The 23,586-nt window shown below is 42.2% G+C and overlaps 1 protein-coding gene and 1 long non-coding RNA gene across 2 annotated transcripts; both read right to left on the bottom strand.

Moving 5' to 3' along the window:
• Nucleotides 1-1,869: 1,869 nt before the first annotated feature.
• Nucleotides 1,870-3,786, bottom strand: LOC134644263 (uncharacterized). The gene is made up of 4 exons (XR_010096475.1): nucleotides 3,753-3,786; nucleotides 3,205-3,347; nucleotides 2,437-2,540; nucleotides 1,870-1,997 (listed from the first exon to the last, which is right to left on the bottom strand). It is a non-coding gene; the product is annotated as an uncharacterized LOC134644263 (long non-coding RNA).
• Nucleotides 3,787-4,015: 229 nt separating this feature from the next.
• Nucleotides 4,016-23,185, bottom strand: LOC134644489 (C-type lectin domain family 10 member A-like). The gene is made up of 6 exons (XM_063497574.1): nucleotides 23,141-23,185; nucleotides 20,331-20,416; nucleotides 20,118-20,219; nucleotides 19,652-19,786; nucleotides 5,291-5,433; nucleotides 4,016-4,123 (listed from the first exon to the last, which is right to left on the bottom strand). Exons 1-6 carry the CDS (start codon nucleotides 23,143-23,145, stop codon nucleotides 4,016-4,018), a joined length of 579 nt encoding a protein of 192 aa, XP_063353644.1. The 5' UTR covers nucleotides 23,146-23,185.
• Nucleotides 23,186-23,586: the final 401 nt, after the last annotated feature.

Consider the following 23,586-nt stretch of genomic DNA (forward strand, 5'->3'; position numbering starts at 1 on the left):
TTGAGGGTTATGGAACAAAAAAGTGAAGTTAAAGACCCCCAAAAATTTCACCAGCACTGAGCCGGAAGATTAAGTTGGCTGTCTCTCAAGACACTGGTGTCATGGTCCTGGGTCACTGATCCAGCATTTTGAGTTTTCTTGTGTTTTGATGTCATTTTGTATTACGATTTAAGTCCATTTTGTTAGTCTTGAGTTTATTCTGTAGTGCCCAGGTTTTTCTGTTTATCTTTTTATTTTTATTATTATTATTATTCTAAATTACTATTATTAAACTATTAGATTCCCTCTTGTGTCTTTGCCCTTTATGTCTCTCTATGTCTCTGTGTTTATATTTGTTGTGTGAGTTCTTGTGTTTTGTTTCCCTCCTCGTGTTTCATTCTGTTCCCCCCCGCTTGTCATGTTTATCCATGTTTGCCCAATCTATCAGGTCTCTCTCATTTCCTTTCTCTCTCCCTTGTGCTCCTTCGTGCTCCCTCTGTCTCTTTTGCCTGCCTTTCCTCCACTCCTGTATCATGTTCCTCCGTTTCTTGTTTTATTATAAAAGTCAAGTGTTTCCATGTTTGGTGTGTCTAGTCTTGCTTCCCCTGTGGCGTCATGTTAATTCACGTCAGCTGTGTTCCCTGTGTGTTCTCACTTCCCACGTTATCCTTCTGTGTTTTTATGTCAGTGTCTCCCTCATACCCGGCTGTGTCTCCTGTTCATAGTTCCATTTCTAGATTTCCAGTTTAATTTTTGTATTAACTCGTGCCAGCAATAAAGCTGAGTTTTTGCGTTCAAATCCTGTCTGTGAGTCTGCATTTGGGTACAATCCTGCCTGCCACACACAGTTCATGACAATTGGATGATCCTCGACCCAAATTAAGCCTGTTATTGGTGCCGACTGCAGCCCCATAACCATCAGACTGCATCTGAGATTGAAGGACTTCAAAAACAAAAAATGTCACTAAAGGCCTCATCTCCTTGAATGCCACAGAACTGACCATTTGGACTTTGCAAGAGAGCACCAAACGTGGGATATTGAAAGGTGGAAGAAAGTTGTATTCTCTGATAAAAAAATTTAACCTTGATGGTTTCCAACGTTACTGGCATGACAAGCAGATCCCACCTGAGATGTTTTCTACGTGCGACAGTGGAGGGGGGTGCTTTTTCCTTCAGTGGCCACTGGCTATGTCCAGATGTTGCAGAGAGGATCCCTCATGATTGAGGGCCCTCATCTTTGTGGTAACGACTGGGTTTTTCAACAGGACAATGCTACCTTTGCAGTACACAATGCCTGCAGGACAAGGGTCTTTTTCCCGGACAATAACATCACTGTTTTGAACCATCCTGCGTGTTTCCCTGATCTAAATCCAATTGAGAAAATTTATGTTAGGATGGCAAGGGAAGCTTATAAAAAAGGACAACAGTTCCAGACAGTAAATGCCCTTTGTGCGACCATCTTCACCACTTGGAGAAGTGTTCTCACTCACCTCGTGGAAATGCTTGTATCAAGCATTCCGCAATGAATTTTTGAGGTGATCAGCAATAACGGTGGAGCTACTCATTACTGAGTTCATGTTCGGAACTTTGATTTCTGTTTTGTGGGGTTTACAATTTTTTTTTTTTCAGTATAAGCTTTGTTTTCAATAAATTGCATGCTCAAAATGTTTTGTCTCATTGTCCATTTTCATGTAGCATTTGACTAACACAAAGTTCGTATACTTTGTTAACAAACACAAAAATCAAAACTTTAAAACACTGCAATAAAAACCAAACAGATACCCAAAATTTAAACACATATTCAGCTATGCTGGTGTTCGATAATTTCTCTCTGAAAGTCTCCACTGAAGTAACAAGTAAAAAATCTTCAAGAAACGGTACAGTAGTCTGGTGCTTTTTCACAGATCCATTTAAGAGAAGTTGAGCATGAAAGGTCATTCATGCTCATGTCCTCACCACTATAGACATGAGCACAGTCCTCTTCTCCACCATTATTAGGTTGAGTCGATCCCCAGTACCTAGTAAGTCCATAACCATAATATTAGCTTGTTTTTATTATTGAGACAAAAATCAGATGTTTGGTGTGTAGTGACAGGGCTATTTTAAGATAACAAAGTTTCATATGGAGATCAAAGCAAGACGTCATAGTTGATATAGCAACTTCTAACCTATGTTGTCTAAACAAGTCATTAGTGTACATCTTTAAGGTTTTGACCTTGCAGTTTGGCTCAACCCACTGAAATGTAAGTTCACCAGTGTGTTTTATATACTAACAGTCAAAAGTTTAATGGTTTTCATGGTTTTCTTTATTTTCATGACTATTGTACATTGTAGATTCTCACTGAAGGCATCAAAACTATGAATGTCCAGGCTTTTGACCAATAGTGTGTATATGTTTAACACATTTCTTTTGAAAACTTAATGAAAGTAACAAACTGAACCAAAGTGAAGACTTACGACAGAGTCAGTGGAGTTCCATCCACCCATTTCCATGTTCCCTCCTGTTCTTCGTCAGTCAAACCAAGCCAAACTCTTCTTGTGGTGATTGTAGAGAGAAAGGTCTTTTTCATATGAAGTAAAAGCAATTTATATTAGTTTTGAACCACAATTTTAGTTGATGCACTTTTTGCTGTAACTCATTCAAAACTTTTAATACATTTGTCATGTTTTTTCTTTAACATGTAATAAGTCATTGCCACCAAAATCTTTTGACACTGTTTACAAAAGACTGGTTAAAATGGTATTATGTTCTGTCAGTGGACTCTTAAAGGTCCCCTGACTGCATTCCCTGCATTCTTCAGTATCCTCCTATATTCTGATTTCCTTTTTCTTTATACACCACCATACTTTCTTATTCCTCCATTGACAGGTTATTTCCCCCTTAATGTTTTTGTCTGTTTCTATTTCTCTGATTAATTCTGGTACAATAAATTTGATTTGAAATCCTCATATTCATCTTTTTTTTATTTCATCCTAATTGTGGTAACACTTGTTAAATTGAAGGTTCCATTAAGTCATTTACACAATCACAGAAAACTATGTGGTCATATGAGTTGTTTCCCACAGAACAACTTAGGGTTTTATGTTTATGATCTGATCTGATATATGTGTTGAATCGTTGTCATGTATTTTAAAAGAGGGCGACATTATTTACATAAAATAAGGAGCTTGAATTTCAGTATTAATTTTCAAACACAATAACGCACACATGCATAAACACAGTACCTGTTCTTCAGGGCTGTCAACAACCATGAGATCTGCTCCTCTGTCTCTGCAGTCCTTTCTGGCTGCATCCCAGGAACCAGAGCTTTGAGACCGGATATAGCAGCTACAGTTGAACTTGCTCCATCCTTCAGAACATGTATTTTCTACAAGAAATTACAAACAATATATTTAAGCTAGCTATAAACTGGACTGCTCCAATGGCTTGATCATAAAGATCTGTGCAAAATCTATTCTCTTAAGACTCAATAATTATAATTATTCTTCTAATAATTCTTATTAGAACTATTTATTTTTTTATCACAGAAAATAAAGCAATGCCAATTAAATAAAAATACAATTCAAAAATTCAAGAAACACAAAAATCAACACTTTAAACACTAGAATAAAAATACTGGCAGCTGCCAGTGCTACCCCTTAGCCTCCTAGTAGATGCACGTATGGTATACATTTGAAAGTATAACAGAATAAAACAGACTAAACTTAAAATAGAATGATAGAAAAAAAAACTGCAAAAAATGTAATAATAGATCATTGTCAGTAAACTGTACTGCAGTTTAGTGTTTTTTCACAGATCCAATGAAAATAAGCTGAACATCGAAAATCCATCCAAGAAGCTTTGCCGTGATTCCTGACAAAAGCACAGTCCTCATCTCCACCATTGTCAGGTTGACTCGATGCCCAGTGCCTAGCAGGTCAGTCACAACAACATTATCTTATTACTTCATTCATGTCAATTCTGCATGCATCTGTGGATTCAACAAATTTGATTTGGAAATGTAATTAGAGTAACAAACTGAACCAAAGTGAAGACTTACATCAGAGTCGGTGGAGTACCATCTACCCATTTCCATGTTCCCTCCTGTTCTTTGTCATTCAAACCAATCCAAGTTTGTTCATTGATGATTGTAGGGAGGAAAGTCTGTTTAACATGAGGATAAAATGTTTTATTTTAGTTTTGAACCAGTTTTATTCTGTGATATACAATCTGGATAGGTAAATAATGCCGCATTGTGGGAAGTGAAGAACAAGAAATTGTTCATGGTTAAAGCGAAGGTAAGCACTATATTGCTAACTTAAATGAATTACCACACGCAAATCTTATCTTTTTAATTATCTGGTTATTTACACTGTAGGACCAGAAAAGGTATTAAATTGTCACATTAATGTTGCATCACACAGTAAAGTTTACCAAGTTGTTGCTAGTTTCAGTTAAATCGTTCCTGTATTGTTTTCCCCTCCAGGCAGGGGTGTCCCAGTAGTTCTGACACCACACAAAAACTGGACTGAGTACCACCCTAATATTAGTGAGGTTGTATAGCAGTGCTGCATTTGTATGCAACACAACACAACAATAGAGGATGTCAAGGTGATAGTATACCAGGTGCTTGGTCTATTGCTTTTTGCCAGACTCTTGGACCACGGTGTTGGTTTTTGTACAGTCATTTCCATCGTTGCCAAGTTTCAAAAATGGCTTATTAAGTGACACCACTGACTTGCTAATCCGTGGTACAAAAGTTGTCTGACATCATTTACCATGCAAAACAATGCTTCAAATCCCTGGACTTTCTGCCTCTCTGGCACTTTGGCTACAGACTCCCATCCGCCTGGTAGTAACTGCTCTCTTGCAAAGTAACAGTGGAAGAACCTTTGTATGCTGCATCCCCTGCATTCTTTAGCATTTTATAATATTCTGTTTTTCCTATCTTTGCTAAACCACCACATTTCATTATTCTTTCTTTAAATAAGAACCCATATAACCCATAAAATTTCTGTCTATGCAGATTCCTCTTATACACTTTAGTTCTATAAATATGTCTTAAAATTCACATATTCATCAAAGTTTTTGAAGAATAAAACTATTCAGCTAAGACAAATTCCATATAGAATCACAGAAAATGTCTATTAGTTGTTTTCTACACTGAGACAGAATTACAGTTATTTCAGGTTTTTGTGTTTAGATATGTGTTGATTAAACGCTCAAATGCTCATAATAAACACTTTTAGGAAGAAAAAAATTAATAAATGAATAAAAAAAATAAGAATTTGAACTATTGTGTTTATTTACAAACACAATAACACACTGTACCTTTTCTTCAGGGCTGTCAATGACTATCAGATCGGCTTCTTCGTCTGTGCAGTTCTTTCTGGCCGCATCCCACGAATCAGACCTTTCCGATTGGAGATAGCATCTATGATTGAACTTGCTCCATCCTACAGGACATGTTTTGTCTAGAGGAAATTAAAAACAGCATGTCAGGAAAAGATCCTTTAAGAACTCTATAACGATGCTCATTCAATCTCTATTTAATTTCAATCCTCCAAAGTCTTGATCACAATGATCTTTGCACAGTCTATTCACTTACTGACTGTTATATTTGTCTGCTTGTATTTAACATGGTGACAGTTTTAATACCTAATTTATTTTATATTAACAGAGAACAGTTCCACTCTATTAAATCCAGTTCTTTGTATTTTTTACGGCCAAGAAAGACACGGCTCAAAGTGGTCTAACTTAAAAATGATCTTTAATTTTACATATTCCGGAATATGGAGATCGAGCAGAAACCCACAGACACGCCAGCCAAAATCTCAAACAGAAAACAGGAAGCCAGGTTATTTATATACTTCTAGACGTCACATACTTTAAGTTTTGATCAAACACTCTGCTTAGTTTCACTTTCTGCCTGCAGTCACCATGCTCTGCAAAAGCACGCAGTTTCCTGTCAGTACTTTTGGCACAGACTGTACTAAGAGTTGGCCTCTCTTATACACTGAAAAAAAAAGTTCTTTCAATTTACTTGATTTTATTGTGTACATCGGTCCCACATAATATGAATAAGTATGACTGACTTAATTTTCCACTTTCCCTCAAGTAATTAATGCTTGTCAAATCAAAGTATTTTATTTACATCAGATTACTTTAAAAAATCATGTTTGATGTACTAATATTAATCTGTTACCATAATATCAATGTATTGCATAATGTCAATACATTTTAATGTTTAACATCAACTTATTTTTGATTGCCAGTGGTACGCAATGATATTGTGTAATGTAAACACATTGCAATTATGTCCCTGCAACACAAATTATGGCTTTAAATCCTACTTGAGTTTTTCAGTTGAAATATTAAGTGATCATTATTGACAAAAAAGGCAAAGACTGTGAGTGCTACTGAACAATTCACCTTTATTAAACTGTAACAGCAGTGAAAGCAGCAAGCTTCCATGAACAAGTCCAAAATCACATCCATATAAACTTGTTAACACATTTTTAAAGATAGCCTGCAGAAATAACTAAAAGAAAAATTTAAAACATTTGCAAATATTTCACAAAAAACTGACCTTAGTAGCAAATAAAAGTGCTTATAGATGATCCTGTCATCTCTTACATATAATATTTGTATTAATTACACAATTGAAAATTTAAACTAAATTAAGACTACCTGAAAAAAAGCAACACGCTTTTATGAATAAACAGATTTACACAAATATAACTTGTGTATTATTTGCCAACAGTTTCAGCTTCTGTACAAATATTTACCTGTACAAGATTTCAACTAAGTTGAGCCTTAAATGACATTGTTACATAACTAATACCAAACACCTATATGAATTTAAATCTTCCTTTTAAACATGTAAGCAGGACATTAAGGTTGACTCAGAACATGTTGCTAAAAATCGTCAGTAAAAATTTCTTACAACATGATACCAAAAGGAAAAATCATCCTGCATTGCAGTCACATGAGGGGAAAGCAATAAAAACATAAGCAGTATAAGATTACTGAACACAAAATGAAAAACTGCAAAGAATTGCAGAAGTGCTGTCTTTGACTTCTCAATGAAACAGATGGTTTTTGAAAGCAAGAACTTTAGAGAGTTTAGCTCCATCCAGTTCCATGAAAACCTTCTGGAAAACCTCAAAGTTGTAGCAGAGGTCAGCAGGGTAGGCAAGGTTTAATGCATACATGAGTCCAAATAGCGTTATCACAGCAAATGCTTCATTATCCAAATTCTTCGCCACCCTGATGCCTGCAAGGACAACTCTTGTTCATCTGCTGAAGCTTGCTCTTTAAGAAGATAAATTCGAACAGTGGTGTTTTCAACAGTCTCATTGATGGCACGTTCTTCCATGCCCTGTAAAAAAGAAGCCATGTTAGTCATTTCATGCCAAGTAAGTAATATGACACACTGTGGAAAGTAAAAAAAAAAGACAAAAAAAGACAAGTACATACCACATACTCCCGGATAATCATGCCAGGGTCTTCACCCATGTAGATACACACTCCCTTGACACACTCAGCATCATCATCTTCACACTGAAATGAAATGTATGTAATTAGCATCTTCATTCATCCCTTGTCTTTCATTTAAGTTTTAATAGTGTACTTTACATGAATGTTTTTAAAGTAAAGGCACACAAATTAATAATAGGTTTACTGGCAATTAATAAGTTGACAAATTGAAGGTTAAAAAAACAAGCAGATGTAAAAATACAAAATGAGAGAATTTATCATGGGAAAACATTTGAAATCTTCCACAATTATAAAGTTTCATCCAAAGAGGATCATGTTAAGTGAGTGTTGAGGCTTTATCGCTTACATTATCCATTTGTGCTACAATTCTTTTCAGTATTAGTCCAAGCTCTCCTCTTCTGTTGACCAACTTCACCAGGTTGTCCAAGTGGAGATCCAGCTGAGCCAGGAACTTTGTTTGAGGGGGGATGGTGGCAATTCTCTTAAACTCAGCGTTGATCTGAAAACATGAGCACAGAGGAATGAGCTTCAAAGGTTTAATACCTGGAAGAAGGCAGCAATAAGATAAGATAAGATAAGATAAGATAACCTTTATTAGTCCCACACGTGGGAAATTAGTTTTGTCACAGCAGGAAGTGGACAGTGCAAAAGTTATGAAGCAAAAATTAGAATAAAATAAAATAAGAATAAATACAGTACACAACTGTACAGAATAGAATAAAATAGAATACCATATACACTAGAATAAAATAGAATAAAATATACAATAAGATAAAAATGCTATATACAACTGAGTAAAAATACAACGATGCCAGAAAAGATTATTGCACTTAGTGTTATTGCACATTTGTGGATGTGTGTGTTTGATCAGTTAAAGTCTTTGTTGTGGAGTCTTTTTTTTTTTTTTTTTTTTTTTTCCTTTCTAATTTGGAGTCCGTGTTGTGAGCCCACCCCCAAGATCCTATATGTATGTGTTATGAGAGTGTGAGTAATGTGAATGTCTAAGTTGTGAGATAAAATTGAGGCAGAGGCAGCCAGAAGGGGACAGAGGGGGGGATGCCTCCTCTGCACCCTGGTGACACACCCCTACCCCAAGGCCCTGCATGTGTGGGTGATTGTGGTGGAGCGGGAAGAGGGAGGCAGCTGGAGATGGGGAGGGAAGAAAGGGAGGGGCAAGTGACCCCTCCCTGGGGCCAGCTCCCCCGCTGACCCCAGTAGGCACCCCCATGCTCTGCAACCCGCCAGGGAAAGGGGGCCCAGGCCCATCCGGACCAGGGCCCAGTGCAGCAGCGCCGCCCGGCCCCACAGAGCCCGGGACAGCCCACCCGACCCCACTACAGAGAAAACTGCACCCACCCCATCATCCACTCATCTTCCAGACTACACAAGACAATAGACGCCCAGGCTGAGATCTTCCTCCACCTCTCCTATATCTCCCCCTCCTGCAGAGAGAATTCCTGAGGAGAGGAAAGCTCCTGCAAGATGTGACAACCTCCCCCACCAGTTGAAGAGTCCCCCAGGTGGCTCGATGCACTGGCGGCGCCCTGCGCCAGGACTGGGCCCCCATATACCCACGCGCCCACAACCCCAGCAACACACCAACCAGGACCCGAGCCCCCGAGGCCCGGCCAGGGCCCCAGCCCAGAGACGGAGCGCCCCCAGAACCTCACGCCTGTGGATGTGTGTGTTTGATCAGTTAAAGTCTTTGTTGTGGAGTCTGACAGCAGTGGGGAGGAAAGACCTGCGAAATCTCTCCGTCCCACACCGTGGGTGCCGCAGTCTCCCACTGAAGGAGCTGCTCAGTGCTGTCACAGTCTCATGCATGGGGTGGGAGATGTTGTCCAACAGGGATGGCAGCTTAGCCACCATTCTCCTGTCACTCACCACCTCCACTGGGTCCAGAGGGCATCCTAGAACAGAGCTGGCCCTTCGGATCAGCCTGTTCAGTCTCTTCCTGTCCCCAGAAGAGATGCTGCCGCCCCAGCAGACCACACCATAAAAGATGGCTGAGGCCACCACAGAGTCATAGAAGGTCTTCAGGAGTGGGCCCTCCACTCCAAACGACCTGAGTCTCCGCAGCAGGTACAGTCTGCTCTGCCCTTTCCTGTAGAGGGCGTCTGAGTTATGAGTCCAGTCCAGTTTGCTGTTCAGATGAACACCAAGGTACCTGTAGCTGTCCACAGCCTCAATGTCCATACCTTGGATGTTCAGTGGTTGCAGTGGAGGATGTTTGTGCCTGTGGAAGTCTACCACCAGCTCCTTTGTTTTACTGGCATTGATCTGGAGGTAGTTCAGCTGGCACCAGTCCACAAAGTCCTGAGTCAGTCCTCTGTACTCCTTGTCGTCCCCATCAGTGATGAGGCCGACTATAGCAGAGTCATCAGAGAACTTCTGCAGGAAGCACTGGGTGGAGTTGTGGGAGAAGTCTGCAGTGTAGATGGTGAAGAGGAACGGAGCCAGAACCGTTCCCTGTGGGGCCCCCGTACTGCAGACGACCCTGTCCGACACACAGCCCTGAGTCCTCACATACTGTGGTCGGTCGGTGAGGTAGTCCAAAATCCAGGTAGTGAGGTGATGGTCCACTCCTGAGTTCTCCAGCTTCACTCAACTTCAATCACTCATGTTGAAGAAATGGGCTGTCAAATAACAACTGTGCCTTAACCATTTTAGGCTAATACCACAAGAACACCGTGTATGAGGCAAACCTTACCTCATGGAAATCAAATAGAGCAGGCCATCTTGCCATGAAAGCCTCCATCATTGGTGCATCACGAACAACTTCATGTCTTCTGTATGAAAAAGTCTTTTCCATCTTGAGTTTCACCAACTCTGTTACTCTTTTTTTATGTCCATGTGGTGGGCTTTGACATGTCAGTAGCTTTAAGAGTCCCTTTGTCTGCTACTTCTGAAACCGAGGTAAGGTTAAGAAACTCATTCCCAAACAAGGAATCCATAAACTGAAGTCTGAAACTGCCCTGAAGACCACACTGTCTCTTGACTTCAACAATGAGATCCTCAGTTGATTCAGGCGCTCCATTAGAGAGTGAGCCTTCGACAGGTTCCGTCAGCCAAAACAGTCTTTAGGACCACAGGACTCTGTAGGCAAAAAAGAATTACATATCAGACATTCAGAAAGAATCGTTTCAGTTTAGTTTTCATACAGGTATCCATACCCAATAGTCAAAGTTATAAATTTCAGACATAAAAAAAGAAGAATTTATCTAATGAAATACATGCGACTGAACCTATTACACTTATCTGAACACCTTTTATTTCTATATGCCTTTTTAAAGTCACAATGTGGACTGATCCAGTCTTATAGTCAACCAATGGATAAGTATCAAGGAGTTCACAGAGTGAAACGAGAGTGAATATTCTTGTGGATACTGGGCTGAGCTCAAAAGCTCTGTCGTGCTCTCTGTACCAGCCACCAAGCTCTCTGACGATGTAGAATATGCTGTGGTACAATTCAGATATGGTTTTTCAGTATTCTGGCAATCTACCTGCTGCCCTTTGGGCCAGTACCATTCCCTTTCTATAAGTTATGACCTTTAATGTCACACACTGTGCAAGGTTGACCTCTAGAATGTCAGGGAATATGTACCTAATGACTTAAGATATCTCCTCTTTAAGCAAATCCACTAGAAAGGCCGATACAGCTGAGACCTCTAATTCAAACTTGCCAAGAGATGGGGAGTTTAGATGGTAAGCTATCATCATCTGATATTTTGACTTCTGTAATCATAAAGGTAAAAATTCCACCATCACAAAAAACATTAATTTTAATTGAAAAAAGGTATTCCAGTCCAGAAGAGCATTAATGGTTTCTTTAAAGTACCAATCTTTCTCTCATTTATACATAATGTTTTGGGAAGCAGCTCACATATGTTCTACACAAAGTAGAAAAAAAGGGGGAACAAAGGGTCCTAATTTTTGTTAGGACAATGTTGGAAAATTCACAATACATCACTTAATAAGACATACTCTGTTGAACAAACTTATCTCCTTGTAGATATCTGCTGTATTATTTGGGCTTGACCAATAGAATAGTCAAGTAAGTGACACTTCACCTAAAACAATGACTAAATGGAAAAATGATTTGGCATTTATGGGCACAGGCTCTTAAACCCACGTCTAAGGTGGCAGGATACTTATTATAACTCGAGTGCATGTCAGCAGCAAGAATTAAGGTACGGCACTGTGGCGCTCCCAGCTTCTTAAACTCTGACGTTACAGCCAGACTAATTAGCCACTGTAGCCATAACTAGCACGAGTAACACAAACACTATTGCGCTCTCTCAGTGACGTTTTAACTTGCTAAGCCATCAAAAACGAATAGTTATGTCTATAACTTCTGTTCCCTGAAGGAGAGGAACGAGGTACAACACATAAGTATGGGATATCACGCCCTCGCGTGTCCTGGCTGAAGAAACCTTTATTCACGCCTTTAAGGCAGATGACGTGTGATGACACGCGCACGGCCCCGCCCGCACATATAGCCGCTGTCATCACAGTCATCCCTCAGTTCGATAGCCGCTCTTCACCGAGCCAACTGCTCAGTGGGGCCACCCTGTGTTGTACCTCGTTCCTCTCCTTCAGGGAACAGAAGTTATAGACATAACTATTCGTTCCCTTTCAGTCGATTCACTCGGTACAACACATAAGTATGGGACATATATACACGCCCCGCAGAGCAGCCACCGAACCGGAATGGGACCACCACATCCTTAGTGAGTGGTAGACCCAGCAGAAAGGACAGCATGAGCCACCGAAGGGGCTGTAACGTCCAACCGATAAAACCGCACAAAGTGTGCGGCGATGCCCAACTAGCTGCTGCACAAATATCAGCTACAGGCACCCCTCTAAAAAGAGCCCATGAGGTCGCCATCCCCCTGGTGGAATGAGCTCCCACCCCGTGGGGCAACGCAAGACCTCTGGTGCCGTATGCCAGTGAGATAGCTTCTATAATCCAGTGGGACAGCCTCTGTTTGGACAGAGCTCTACCTCTATTTGGATTAGCGAAGCAGACAAACAGCTGGTCACATAAACGCACATCCTGAGTGCGCTCAATGTAGGTGCGTAGCACACGCACTGGACAAAGAGAATGCATCCTCCTCTGCTCCTCAGATTCAAAAGGAGGGGAGCAAAAGCTCAGCAACTCAAACTCCATTGAGCTATAAGATGCAGGCATGATCTTGGGAAAATAGGCAGCATTTGGACGCAATACGACCTTGTGGCCATCAGGAGAAAACTGTGTGCAGGCGGGATGCACAGACAGCGCATGAAGGTCACCCACTCGCTTCGCTGAAGCCAAAGCGAGAAGTAATGCAGTCTTATATGAAAGAAATTTCATATCCACAGACTCAATGGGTTCAAACGGGGGGCTACAAAGGGCCTCCAGCACCAAAGACAAGTCCCAAGCAGGGACACTGGACTTAAGCACGGGCCTCAGCCGGCGAACCCCTTTCAGAAAACGTATGGCGAGGGGATGAGCACCTGGTGTCACCCCGTCAAAGCCAATATGACAAGCAGATATAGCTGCTAAATAAACCTTGATTGTTGAAAACGAAAGGCCTTTATACAGCAGCTCCTGCAGGAATGTCAAAACATCCACAATAGAGCACTGAAATGGGAGAGTATGGCGGTCCTGGCACCATTGCTCGAAGGCTCGCCATTTGTAAGCGTACAAGCCTCTAGTAGATGAGGCTCTAGCGCTCTGAATTGTCACTATCACACTAGGTGGCAAACCCTTAGCAACCAAGTTTAACCTCTCAGCAGGTAAGCATGAAGGCGCCACAGATCCGGGCGCGGATGAAACACTTCTCCTCCCGCCTGAGAGAGGAGATCCCTGCGGAGAGGAAGCTGCCAAGGACTCGCTGCTAGCAGGCTGATTATCTCTGCATACCACGACCTCGCGGGCCACCAAGGGGCCACCAGGATCAGAGAGAGGGAATGCCGACGCACCCTCTCTAGAACTGGAGATATCATTTCCACTGGGGGAAATGCATACAGGAGCACGTCTGGCCATTGGTGCGCTAGCGCGTCCAAGCCCAAGGGTGCATCGTGGTCGATTATGGAGAAGTACAGGGGGCAGTGAGTATTTACCCTGGAAGCAAAAAGATCTATTTGCGCCTCGCCAAATAGATCCCAAATCTGAGCCACTATTGAAGGGTGTAACCTCCATTCTCTCACCAGAGGACCCCCCCTGGAGAGAAGGTCCGGCCCCAGGTTCAGGTGGCCCGGGACATGGGTGGCTCTTAGAGTCAGAAAATGAACACTGCACCATAACAGCAGAGAGCGAGACAGCTGCAACAGGGGAAGAGAGCGTGTTCCTCCCTGCCTGTTTATGTAAGACACCACTGTTGAATTGTCCGTCCTGACTAAGACATGCTGGCCCTGCAGGACTGGACGGAAATGCTTTAGAGCTAAGAACACTGCTAACAGCTCTAAGTGGTTGATGTGCAGCTGGCGCTGAGCTGCGGACCAGATCCCTCTCACTGACGCACCCTCGCACAGCGCTCCCCACCCTCTTAGGGAAGCATCTGTGGACACCACCTTGCGAAACAACACCCTCCCAATCCGAGAGCCCTGATGCAGCAGCCTGGGCTCACTCCAAGGACGGAGAGCTAGCATGCAAGACGCGGTTACCGGCAGCCTCCTCCGGAGGTGACGCGAAGCACACAAACGGTGAGAGAGAGTCCAGCGTTGAAACGCCCTCATTTTTAACAGTCCAAGTGGCACTACGGCGATCATAGATGCCATCATGCCCAACAAGCGCAATATCGTCTGGAAACGCAGTCTGCGTCCCAGCTGAAACTGAGCGAGGCAGCGATGAAACGCGGCCACTCTGTGCTCCGACAAACGTGCGCGGCTGGAAAGAGAGCATATTTCCAGACCGAGAAAAGTAATCTGTTGACTCGGGATTAGCGAGCTCTTTTGAAAGTTCACAGAGAACCCCAGTGTCTGAATGTGTGACAGAACCAGCGACAGCTGTGTCTCCGCCTGCTCTCTGGAGCAAGCTACGAGAGCCCAGTCGTCTAGGTAGGCTAAGATGCGGATGCCTCTCTCTCTGAGGGGCGCTAGCGCTGCCTCGGCACATTTCGTAAAGGTGCGGGGAGCGAGCGACAGCCCGAACGGCAGCACTAGGTATTCGTAGGCTACGCCCTCGAATGCAAACCTCAGAAACTGCCTGTGTTTCGGGTGTATAGCGACATGAAAATAAGCATCTGTTAGATCGATTGTCGCAAACCAATCTCTCGGGCCGACTGCATTCAAGAGCTGTCTGAGTGTTAGCATCTTGAACCTGTACGTTCGTAGATACGTGTTCAAGACTCGCAGGTCGAGGATGGGACGAAGCCCTCCCCCTTTTTTCGGAACGACAAAATAACGGCTGTACCAACCTTTGTCTGTCTCCGAAGCGGGGACCACTCGTATTGCTCTTTTCTGCAATAGCGCCTGTATTTCCTCTCTGAGTATCATGGCTGCCTCGGTGTTGACAGTCGTGTTTACGACTCTTTGGAAACGAGGCGGCTTGACCCGGAACTGCAACCGGTAACCCATGGCAACGGTTTGCAGCACCCACGGAGAGGGGGCGCAAGCGCGCCACTGAGGGAAGTGAGCAGCCAGCCGGCTGACCTGCAGCACCGTCGGCGGGGCGTCATCGCCCCCCAGTGTGTCTGCAGGGGACTGCATCACCTGCCTGACCTGGCTCATTTTGCCTGCAGGCTGAGCATTTGTGATTGTTTGAGAATAAACAACACTCTTTATTGATTGTAACATGGAAACATGTACATTCATACATTTTGTTGGATGCACCTTTTCTGGGGCACAACAATGAAAAACAGCGGGAACACTCGATGTGGTCACTTGAACATTTAACACACCTGAACAGGGAGTTACCTGAGGCAATTTGTGTGCAGGGGTTTTGTGCTTGGGAGACGGTGATAGGAAAGTGCAGCGCCTTCTGGGGCTGACAACCTGAACAGAACTTAAGCGGCACCTCTTGTGCGGCAACAGAGGGGTAAAAACAGCGTCTCCCTGCTGCTGGACCCCTTCTCGACTCGAAACCACAGCTAGGAGGGCTGAGGCTTCTTCCTCCTGGGCGTCGGGTCCCGTCGGGGGCCCGAGGGTGGGCCTTTGCCCCAGGCCGACTGGCGTGGAGCTCGGGCCGGAGGACGTGCTCTCGCCGGCGGCACACCCACTCCAGCAGTGTGCGCCGGTCTCTTGCCAGTCGTCAGAGGAGCGGCGGGCCTGTGAGAGCTAGCTGCGGGCTTGGGCTGGAGCTGACGTCTGGGGATGATGTCGCGCAGAGCTTCCGTCTGCTTCTTCCTCAGATCGAATCTAGCCTGAATGGCTTCAAGTGAATGTCCGAATAACCCAGCCGCAGACACTGGTGCGTCCAGATACACAGCTCTGTCCCTATCCGGGACGTCGGAGAGGGTCAGCCACAGGTGCCTCTGCGCCACTACTGTCGAAGCCATCCCTCTGCCCAGGGAGAGCGCTGCACAGCGAGACGCACGGAGGATGTAATCCGTGGTGACTCTGACCTCGTTAAGAAGAGGTGCCAGCGGGCTGTCATCAGGAACCAGCGATCCAAGCTCCGCCAGGCACATTGCCTGGTACGTCTGGAGCATGGTGACGGAGCTCATGGCGCGAGCAGTGCCGGCCTGAGCCCGATAAATCTTCTCCAGCTGCGAGGCAGAGAATCTGCAGTGCTTGGACGGCAGAGTTGCGGGGCCACCGACACCATGGTTATGGGACGGGGCCAGATAAGCAGCCAGAGACGGCTCCATAGGGGGTGGGTTAGCTAAGCCAGCCCCCTCGGCGCCGTCCAATTCCATGTACTGTCCATAGCCGGGCACAGTGACGCGGGTAGACAGAGGTTTGTCCCATGACGCTGTTAGCTCGCAGAGAAAGTCTGGGAACATGGGAAGGCAGTTTTTGGCCGTTGCGGGCTCCGGTGGGAGGAAAAAACCCGCGAACCGCGACGGCTTCCGAGCTGGTGGAGGAGAGGGCCAGTCCACCTCCAGCTTCTCAGCAGCACGGCGAAACAGGGAGAAAAGAGAGGTGTCATCGTGGCCGACCGGCGCAGCAGCGGCGGCACATTGGGCCGACAATGAGCTCTCCTGCTCATCCTCCGACAAACCATGGATGTCCAGGCCGATGTCCAGCACGTCATCGTCTTCCTGGGGAGCGCTGGCAGGCTTCAACCCAGGCTGAAGCCCGTCAGCGCTCCTGCATGGTTCTGGCTCGTCATCGGCTAACCCGTCAACATATTCCATGTGGTCAGCCCAGCTAATCGCGGGGACATCGACCGGAAAATCCTCGTCTTCGGACTCGGACGAAGCCGGGGCTCCAGACTCGGAAAGGAGAGGGTCATGCCGTGCGACAGCCGAGCGTCCCAGCACTCTTTCCACAAACGTCACCCGTCTTTCCAGGGTCGAGCGCCGGAGCTGGCGACAAAACGCACAGGCTTCGGGCTCCGTCAACGCTCTCCTAGCGTGGACGATCCCCAGGCAGACAGGGCAGGCATCGTGCTGGTCGCTGTCGTGCAAAGAGAAACCGCATCCCTGAGGACAGGGGCAAACAGAAGATTTCTGCTTTGCTCGCTTCGGTTTGGAGTCCATTCCAAAACGCAAAGCGAAACGCTGCACAAGAAAAACTTGAAAATAGCGCTCCGCGGGCAGCCTACGCACCAACTGGGCGGTGGAGGCTAACACCAACAGGGGCAGTTAAGCTAAGTTCAAGTTGGCAGACAACGGAGCTAACTAGCAGCAGCTAGCTAGCCCAACTCAGCAGAGGTGTTCTCAGCGAGGTGAAGAGCGTAAGAACTGAGGGATGACTGTGATGACAGCGGCTATATGTGCGGGCGGGGCCGTGCGCGTGTCATCACACGTCATCTGCCTTAAAGGCGTGAATAAAGGTTTCTTCAGCCAGGACACGCGAGGGCGTGATATCCCATACTTATGTGTTGTACCGAGTGAATCGACTGAAAGGGAACGCCAGTGCTCTCTGTCACATACATAAATTCCATATCTGACCGACAACAGGTGCTTTCTCCCGACTATGTGCAATTTGTTACTATTTTTCAGCTTTAGCCACAAAGCTAATACCAACTTTAGCTAGCACTGTAAAAACAACATGTAGATGCATTACAGATTACTTTTCCTATAGCATGCACTACAACAATTCTGTGAAAACGTACCCAACTAAAACAAATGTATTTAAATTACTTACCTTCTCAGTATGCCTGACTCAGTGCCAAAGGTTGCATGTGGCTAAACAGTCTTCCAGAATCTGGCGGTCAATTGCGCTCTGCTTAAATTATGTTGTTGTCTTATTGGATAAGACTCTAGGTCTTATTATCCAATCGTATTTAGTTGTTGTCTTTGAATATATTGCATCATTTCCGGTTGTGGTCAAACATGATTACAATGGTTTTAGTATTCTAATTTAGTCACTTTAAATCAATGCAAGAAAAATAAGTAGTCTCAGTATTGTTTATAATCAAGTAAATGGTACTTTATTCAATCATGTAAATAAGAGAAACATGAAAGGCTTGTGTAGCATTAACTAAATTCATTTGTGCAAATTCAAAAGCCAGCCAATTCCCATTTTTTCAGTGTACATAAAACAATATAATCAGCAAATAAGCATTAAAAATATATATATATTTAAATCTCAACAACTCCCATAAGTTATTCTAAAAACAAAGTGTGTGGGACACATTTCCTGCTGAGGATTCAAAAGATGACGTGAACTTGTTTTGTTTACCAAAAAAAGTGATGTGCTGTGACCTATTTTCTCCCACTAAAATGTTATGGTCTTGGCTGGAGTGACCATGTCGCTGATGATATGGTCCCTGCATGATTTAACCTGCCCTGAGCAGCATGGTGGTGTCTTGCACTTTTTCCTCAGGGCAAGAAGGTCCTGGTCTCAAATCCAGACATCTGCCCAAGACCTGTGTGAAGTTTGCATGTTCTCCCTGAGCCTGCATGGGTTCTTTCTGGGTAATCCAGTTTCCTCCCACAGTCCAAAAAGAAAAGTCCAAGAAATCTCCAGTAATGGTATCTAAGTTAATTTCATAGAACGTTTGTGCTGATGTCAAAATTGTCAGTATAGAAATCTATTGTAATATGTCAATCTTTTTCTGTCATTGGGAAATTATATGCATATTTAAAATATATATAATGTTTATAATTATTATTATTAATAATAATAATAATAATAATAATAATAATAATAATAATAATAATTTATTATATTTAATAATTAAATTTTTTTTATAGATTTCAAATAAAGAAAGTGCTAATTTCACTCAAACTTTATTGCTTTAAAGTTTTGAGTTTTCAACTGAAAACGTCTAATAACTGGGTAAAACTGATGAAAGGTGAAACATGTAGTTCAAAAGAGATATGATAGTGAATAGATGCATCCCTGCTTAAACACAAATCATCACCAAATAGAAGAGCAACTGAATAGTTAACAGTTTTAAAGATATAGAGTTAAAAAGGAGAAAATACAGGAGTAAGAAGACTGGCAGCTAACACAAACACTTCAGCTTTCTTTTGTGCTCACTGATCAATGGTCATTACAAGTTGCATATTAATGACCATGAACCTGACCTGAAGGCCCATTTTTAATCAGTGGCACTAGTTTAGGTCATTATTGATAAAGCTGGGGAAACCTGCAGTCAGCTGAGACTGAAGAAGAAGTCACTTGGATCAGTGACAAAAAGATTCTCCCACTAAAAACGCTACGTCCAGATGAACAGAATCAACTTTCTGGGGTTTAATGCTCATTGTATTTGTTAAATGTTGTTTTGCTACAATGAAAGTTTGCACATGCAAACTTGATAAAAAAAAATAAAATAAAATTCATTAACAAACATTAAGTTCTATTTTGGATTCATAAAGTTTTGAAATTAGTAAATAATGACGGTACAGTCATTTTGTTCAGTCATAACTTCCTTATAAATGTGAATTTGTAATGAGTATAAGATGCACTGATGCAATTAAGCTATATGTTGAAAAGCATAGATGCAAAGGTATTGACAGTTGTTCATATAAATACATATTGATAATGATTCCCAATAGTAATTTATGTTAAGCAGGAAAAAATTTGCTAGGAAACTGAATCACCGAATTCCTGACTAAAGCTTTTTACAAAGACAAAAACTGTCATACAACTCACACTGATTGGAGAAACATAGCAGCGTTTTCAGCTCTTTGGTCTTTTCAGTCAGCAGGTCTCTCTCCTCAGTCATAGAATAAAGTTGTTTCTTTATTTCTGCCAGATGATCAGCTGAATCATGTAAGCAGTTATGATCTGAAATAAAGATAAATATTCACATATTTGAAACTCAAAAGACCTCATGCATTCATCCTGAGACTGTTTCAGATTTATTTTAGAGTTAAACAAAAAGTTTGCCTTTGAAACATGTTACATATGTTCGTCGGTTTTATACTGGCATGTGAATAAAGAACCATTATTACTGTGATCTTGTCATCTTAAAATTATTCACAAATTTTGAACTTGTGAGACTTCCTTGATTTGAATGTTACCATGTTTGTTAAATTTCAGTAGAATTTCATTAGAAAAATATTTATTATTTTGGGACTGAAAATTAGAAGAAATATTGATGAACAATCCAACTCACAGTAAATACCAAAAGTGATCAGTCGAGCCAGCAGGAAAGCACCCAACAGGCAAAGAGAGAGAATACCAACTAAACAGAAACTCCTCTTAGAGCTCATTCGACCTGAAAAGAGGAAAGGGGGGGAAAACCAGGAATCTGAAAATCCCCCAAAATATACAAGAGTACAAAGAGATATGAACAAACCTCTTCCTGTTTCTGTCACTTCTTTCTTACCCGTGTGATTTGTTGAAGATGTTGGGTTATCAGGTTTCAAATATATTTCCTCCATTGCATGCAGATACGAATTATCTCTGAGAGCTCTGCAGCAGAGGACATGTGAAAAGTCAAAGTATCACTGGTTTCAGTGGAAGTTACATATTCCACATGTAGTTTGTGCAGTTATGTCACCACTGAAACTGGACATATTCTCAAGGTGTGTATATATTGTGATCACGTCATATCTGATCAAAGCATACAGATGTCCAACTTTTTTTTTTACACTTAAGTCAAGAACTGTAAACTCTGGTGTTCCCTTCCCTTTAGACTAAACATGTCTCATATTTAGTCCAAATTTTATTATATTCATATTTAACCTTCTAGGACCTGGCATCCACATATGTGGACATCACATTTTGGGTTATTTAGACCAAAATACTCAATTTTGCTCTACAAGGGCCTGATATCCACTTACAAGGACATTATACTGCTACTCTTCTATCAAAATTTTAAACGAATATCCTCATATGTGGCTCTTATTTTTCTTAAAAACAAAAATAAGGTAAAAAGAAAAAATCTGGTAATTCTTTGTTTTTACATTCATCGGGCCCCAATTTGCCCAAATATCAAAGAGAAATTAAAAATGCATGCCGTGGAAGAGTTCGGGTCTTAGGATTTTTTATGTTTCTTGACTTTGACAGATGGTTTCTCTAGTGCCTGTCTTTGAGTTTTGCTTCCTATCAGCTCTCTCCTTGTGACTGTCCTTGGTTTTATTTGTTTTGGGGGTTTTTTTGTATTGAGTTTTAGACTTTGATCATCCACAATACAGACTCTCCTTTCATTCAGTAGGATAACTGCAGTGATATATATCTGGGTCATCCACTCCACAGTCAGCTCACTAACTGTGACAACCAGCTCTGAAGGAACAATCAGTTCCAAAGTCTAACTGAATGTTCAAGCTGATTGGCAGGGAGATTGACAGATACCAGAAATGTTTACATAACATGCAGGGATTAACTAATTTATGGATTAATAAAGTATGCTGATTCTGATTCTGATAAAAGCTGTATGCCAGACTCTAGAAGTACGTATACTTTTGTTAGACATATTAATGTAATACTGGATCCCTTTCCAAAATAAATATTAATAATAATAAAGTTTCTTTTTTTTTGCCTTGTCTGCTTAATTGGCTTCAAATATGATGGAATCTACATAAATACAGAAAATTCTCAGGAGTTTATTTTCAACTGTTTTACTCTCAGTTATTTACCTTTGCCATTGTTAAAGATTTGTCAGCCCTGTGTAATGGATATTTTTAAGACTGTTACTTCTGTGTCAAGCTAACCTTAGTGAGTGAAATGCTCCATATCGTCTTATTCTGGCTCCATGTAATCCTTCAGCTACACAAAACCTTTTATTACACATTGTTCTGACTGTATTCCAGATCCTCTCTGTCCTCTTTCCTCTAGAGATTTATTGTAAATGCAACTTTTTAGAAGCACTATTATATTGATATCTGTGGCAATATTAGTCGTGCATCTGTTAATAAGATGGGCACTCAATGATTTTTGAGCAAGTATGAATGATAGGATATAGTCACATCAGAGAGTTTCTGCAGCAAATTGACAGACATGTCTGGGACACAAAAACAATCGGCCCTGGTATTTTTTGTCCAGTACAATCAGTCCTTTGCTCTGTGCTCTCTCCCTATATGTTTCAAATTTTTTGATTGTTGATACTGAAGTTTCTTTTTTATCAGGTTGGTACAGTTATTGTTCAGTTAGGACATCTTAGTTTCACTCCAGCGCAGCATGTGATACTTAAAAGTTACACTTTCGCTATTAGAAGCTGCTCATGATTAAAATAGCCGTTAGTTTACTTGAATTGCTCCGTTCTTAAATATGTCTCTTTATCTATTTTCCTACCACATTGATTCTATTTTCCTCTGTTCCTCACGCTGTTGTTGAAAATGTGATTCCTCCTCCTGCACTTTTTCTCAGCTAATGCTAATAACAGCAGCTCGCTGTGACTGCAAAGGCTTACTAGTTTGCTGACATTACTGTCGGCAGTGCAGCTGCTAACATGTTGCTTCATTTTTACACATTTCACATCCATTTTAAGTTTATTTTAAGAAAAGATAACCTTTATCTCTCTCACAACTTTTCTTAGAGAAAATTATAACTAGATGTGAAAAAAACATTTTAGTTCCAAATTATTTTGTGACCTTGGAAAGAAAAGAAATGAAAAAATATTGAGAAGTTATCATTAGTTTTAATATCTGCTAGTTTGGTAAAATACTGTGCCTGATGAAGCATAGAGGGATGTGTTTGAGATGTTTGATATCTACTAGACTGAGTCAACTACTTGCAAAAAATATGTACCTATGTTACAATTACAGTTAAAACTAGAGTACAAATCGGAAACTCTAGAATGTTGTTGTTTTTGCATTAAAATATATACAATCCACAATGGATGGAATAAATGGGGTGTTTGCCCAAGTTTTAAGTATGAGATCACTTAGCAGTTTGTTTATAAAGGTGTAGACACATGTAACATGTTTTGTTTGGGGGTTTTTGTATGTAAAATGTAAAAGGAAGTGCATGTCAAACAGACTGCAGTAACATACTCTTGTGGTTTAAACTACAAAACTTGAAGTGACATTAAAAATGGTTATGGACCTTTCAAGTGTGCATAACTTCCGCTCAAAAGAAGGCACAAATTCAATGATAATTTTATATAGAAGGCCCTCCAGATGTTTTTTTAATTAGTTTTTCAGCACTGAAAAAATACAAGGGCTCAAAAAGGCTGAAATAAAAACCTCTACATACCCCATCTTCTGCCGTGTCGCTCAGATACTTCTGCAGTGGTTGAAGAGAGCAGACGAATGAAGAGGCTGGAGATGAGCAGCAGATGTGAAGCAGAGACCGCCCACTTTAAATCCCGGAAGATCGGGCCGAGGGAGGGCAGCAGCTGAGGAAGTTCAGAGACGCTGAGGGTCCCCAAGTCCCATATTATGGGGGCGCACGGTCTGGGGCTTGCCGAGACCCCCACCCCTTATTTTATTCTATCGATCACTGCCGATCTCTCACCAACTCTGCTGGGTCGATCTTACTGCTTACTATCTTCTGTCACAATAAGCTGAGTGTAACAGGCAGAGTGAGGACCCAGAGTGCAGGACTCTGAGACAAAACTGAACTAAGAGCACAGCTTTACAAAACACAAAGGCTTAACTCCTGTGTGGTGTTCAGTTTGACCCGCATACACAGAGACACAC

This window comes from Pelmatolapia mariae, linkage group LG16_19 (assembly GCF_036321145.2).
Source record: "Pelmatolapia mariae isolate MD_Pm_ZW linkage group LG16_19, Pm_UMD_F_2, whole genome shotgun sequence".
Taxonomy (NCBI): Eukaryota; Metazoa; Chordata; class Actinopteri; order Cichliformes; family Cichlidae; genus Pelmatolapia; species Pelmatolapia mariae.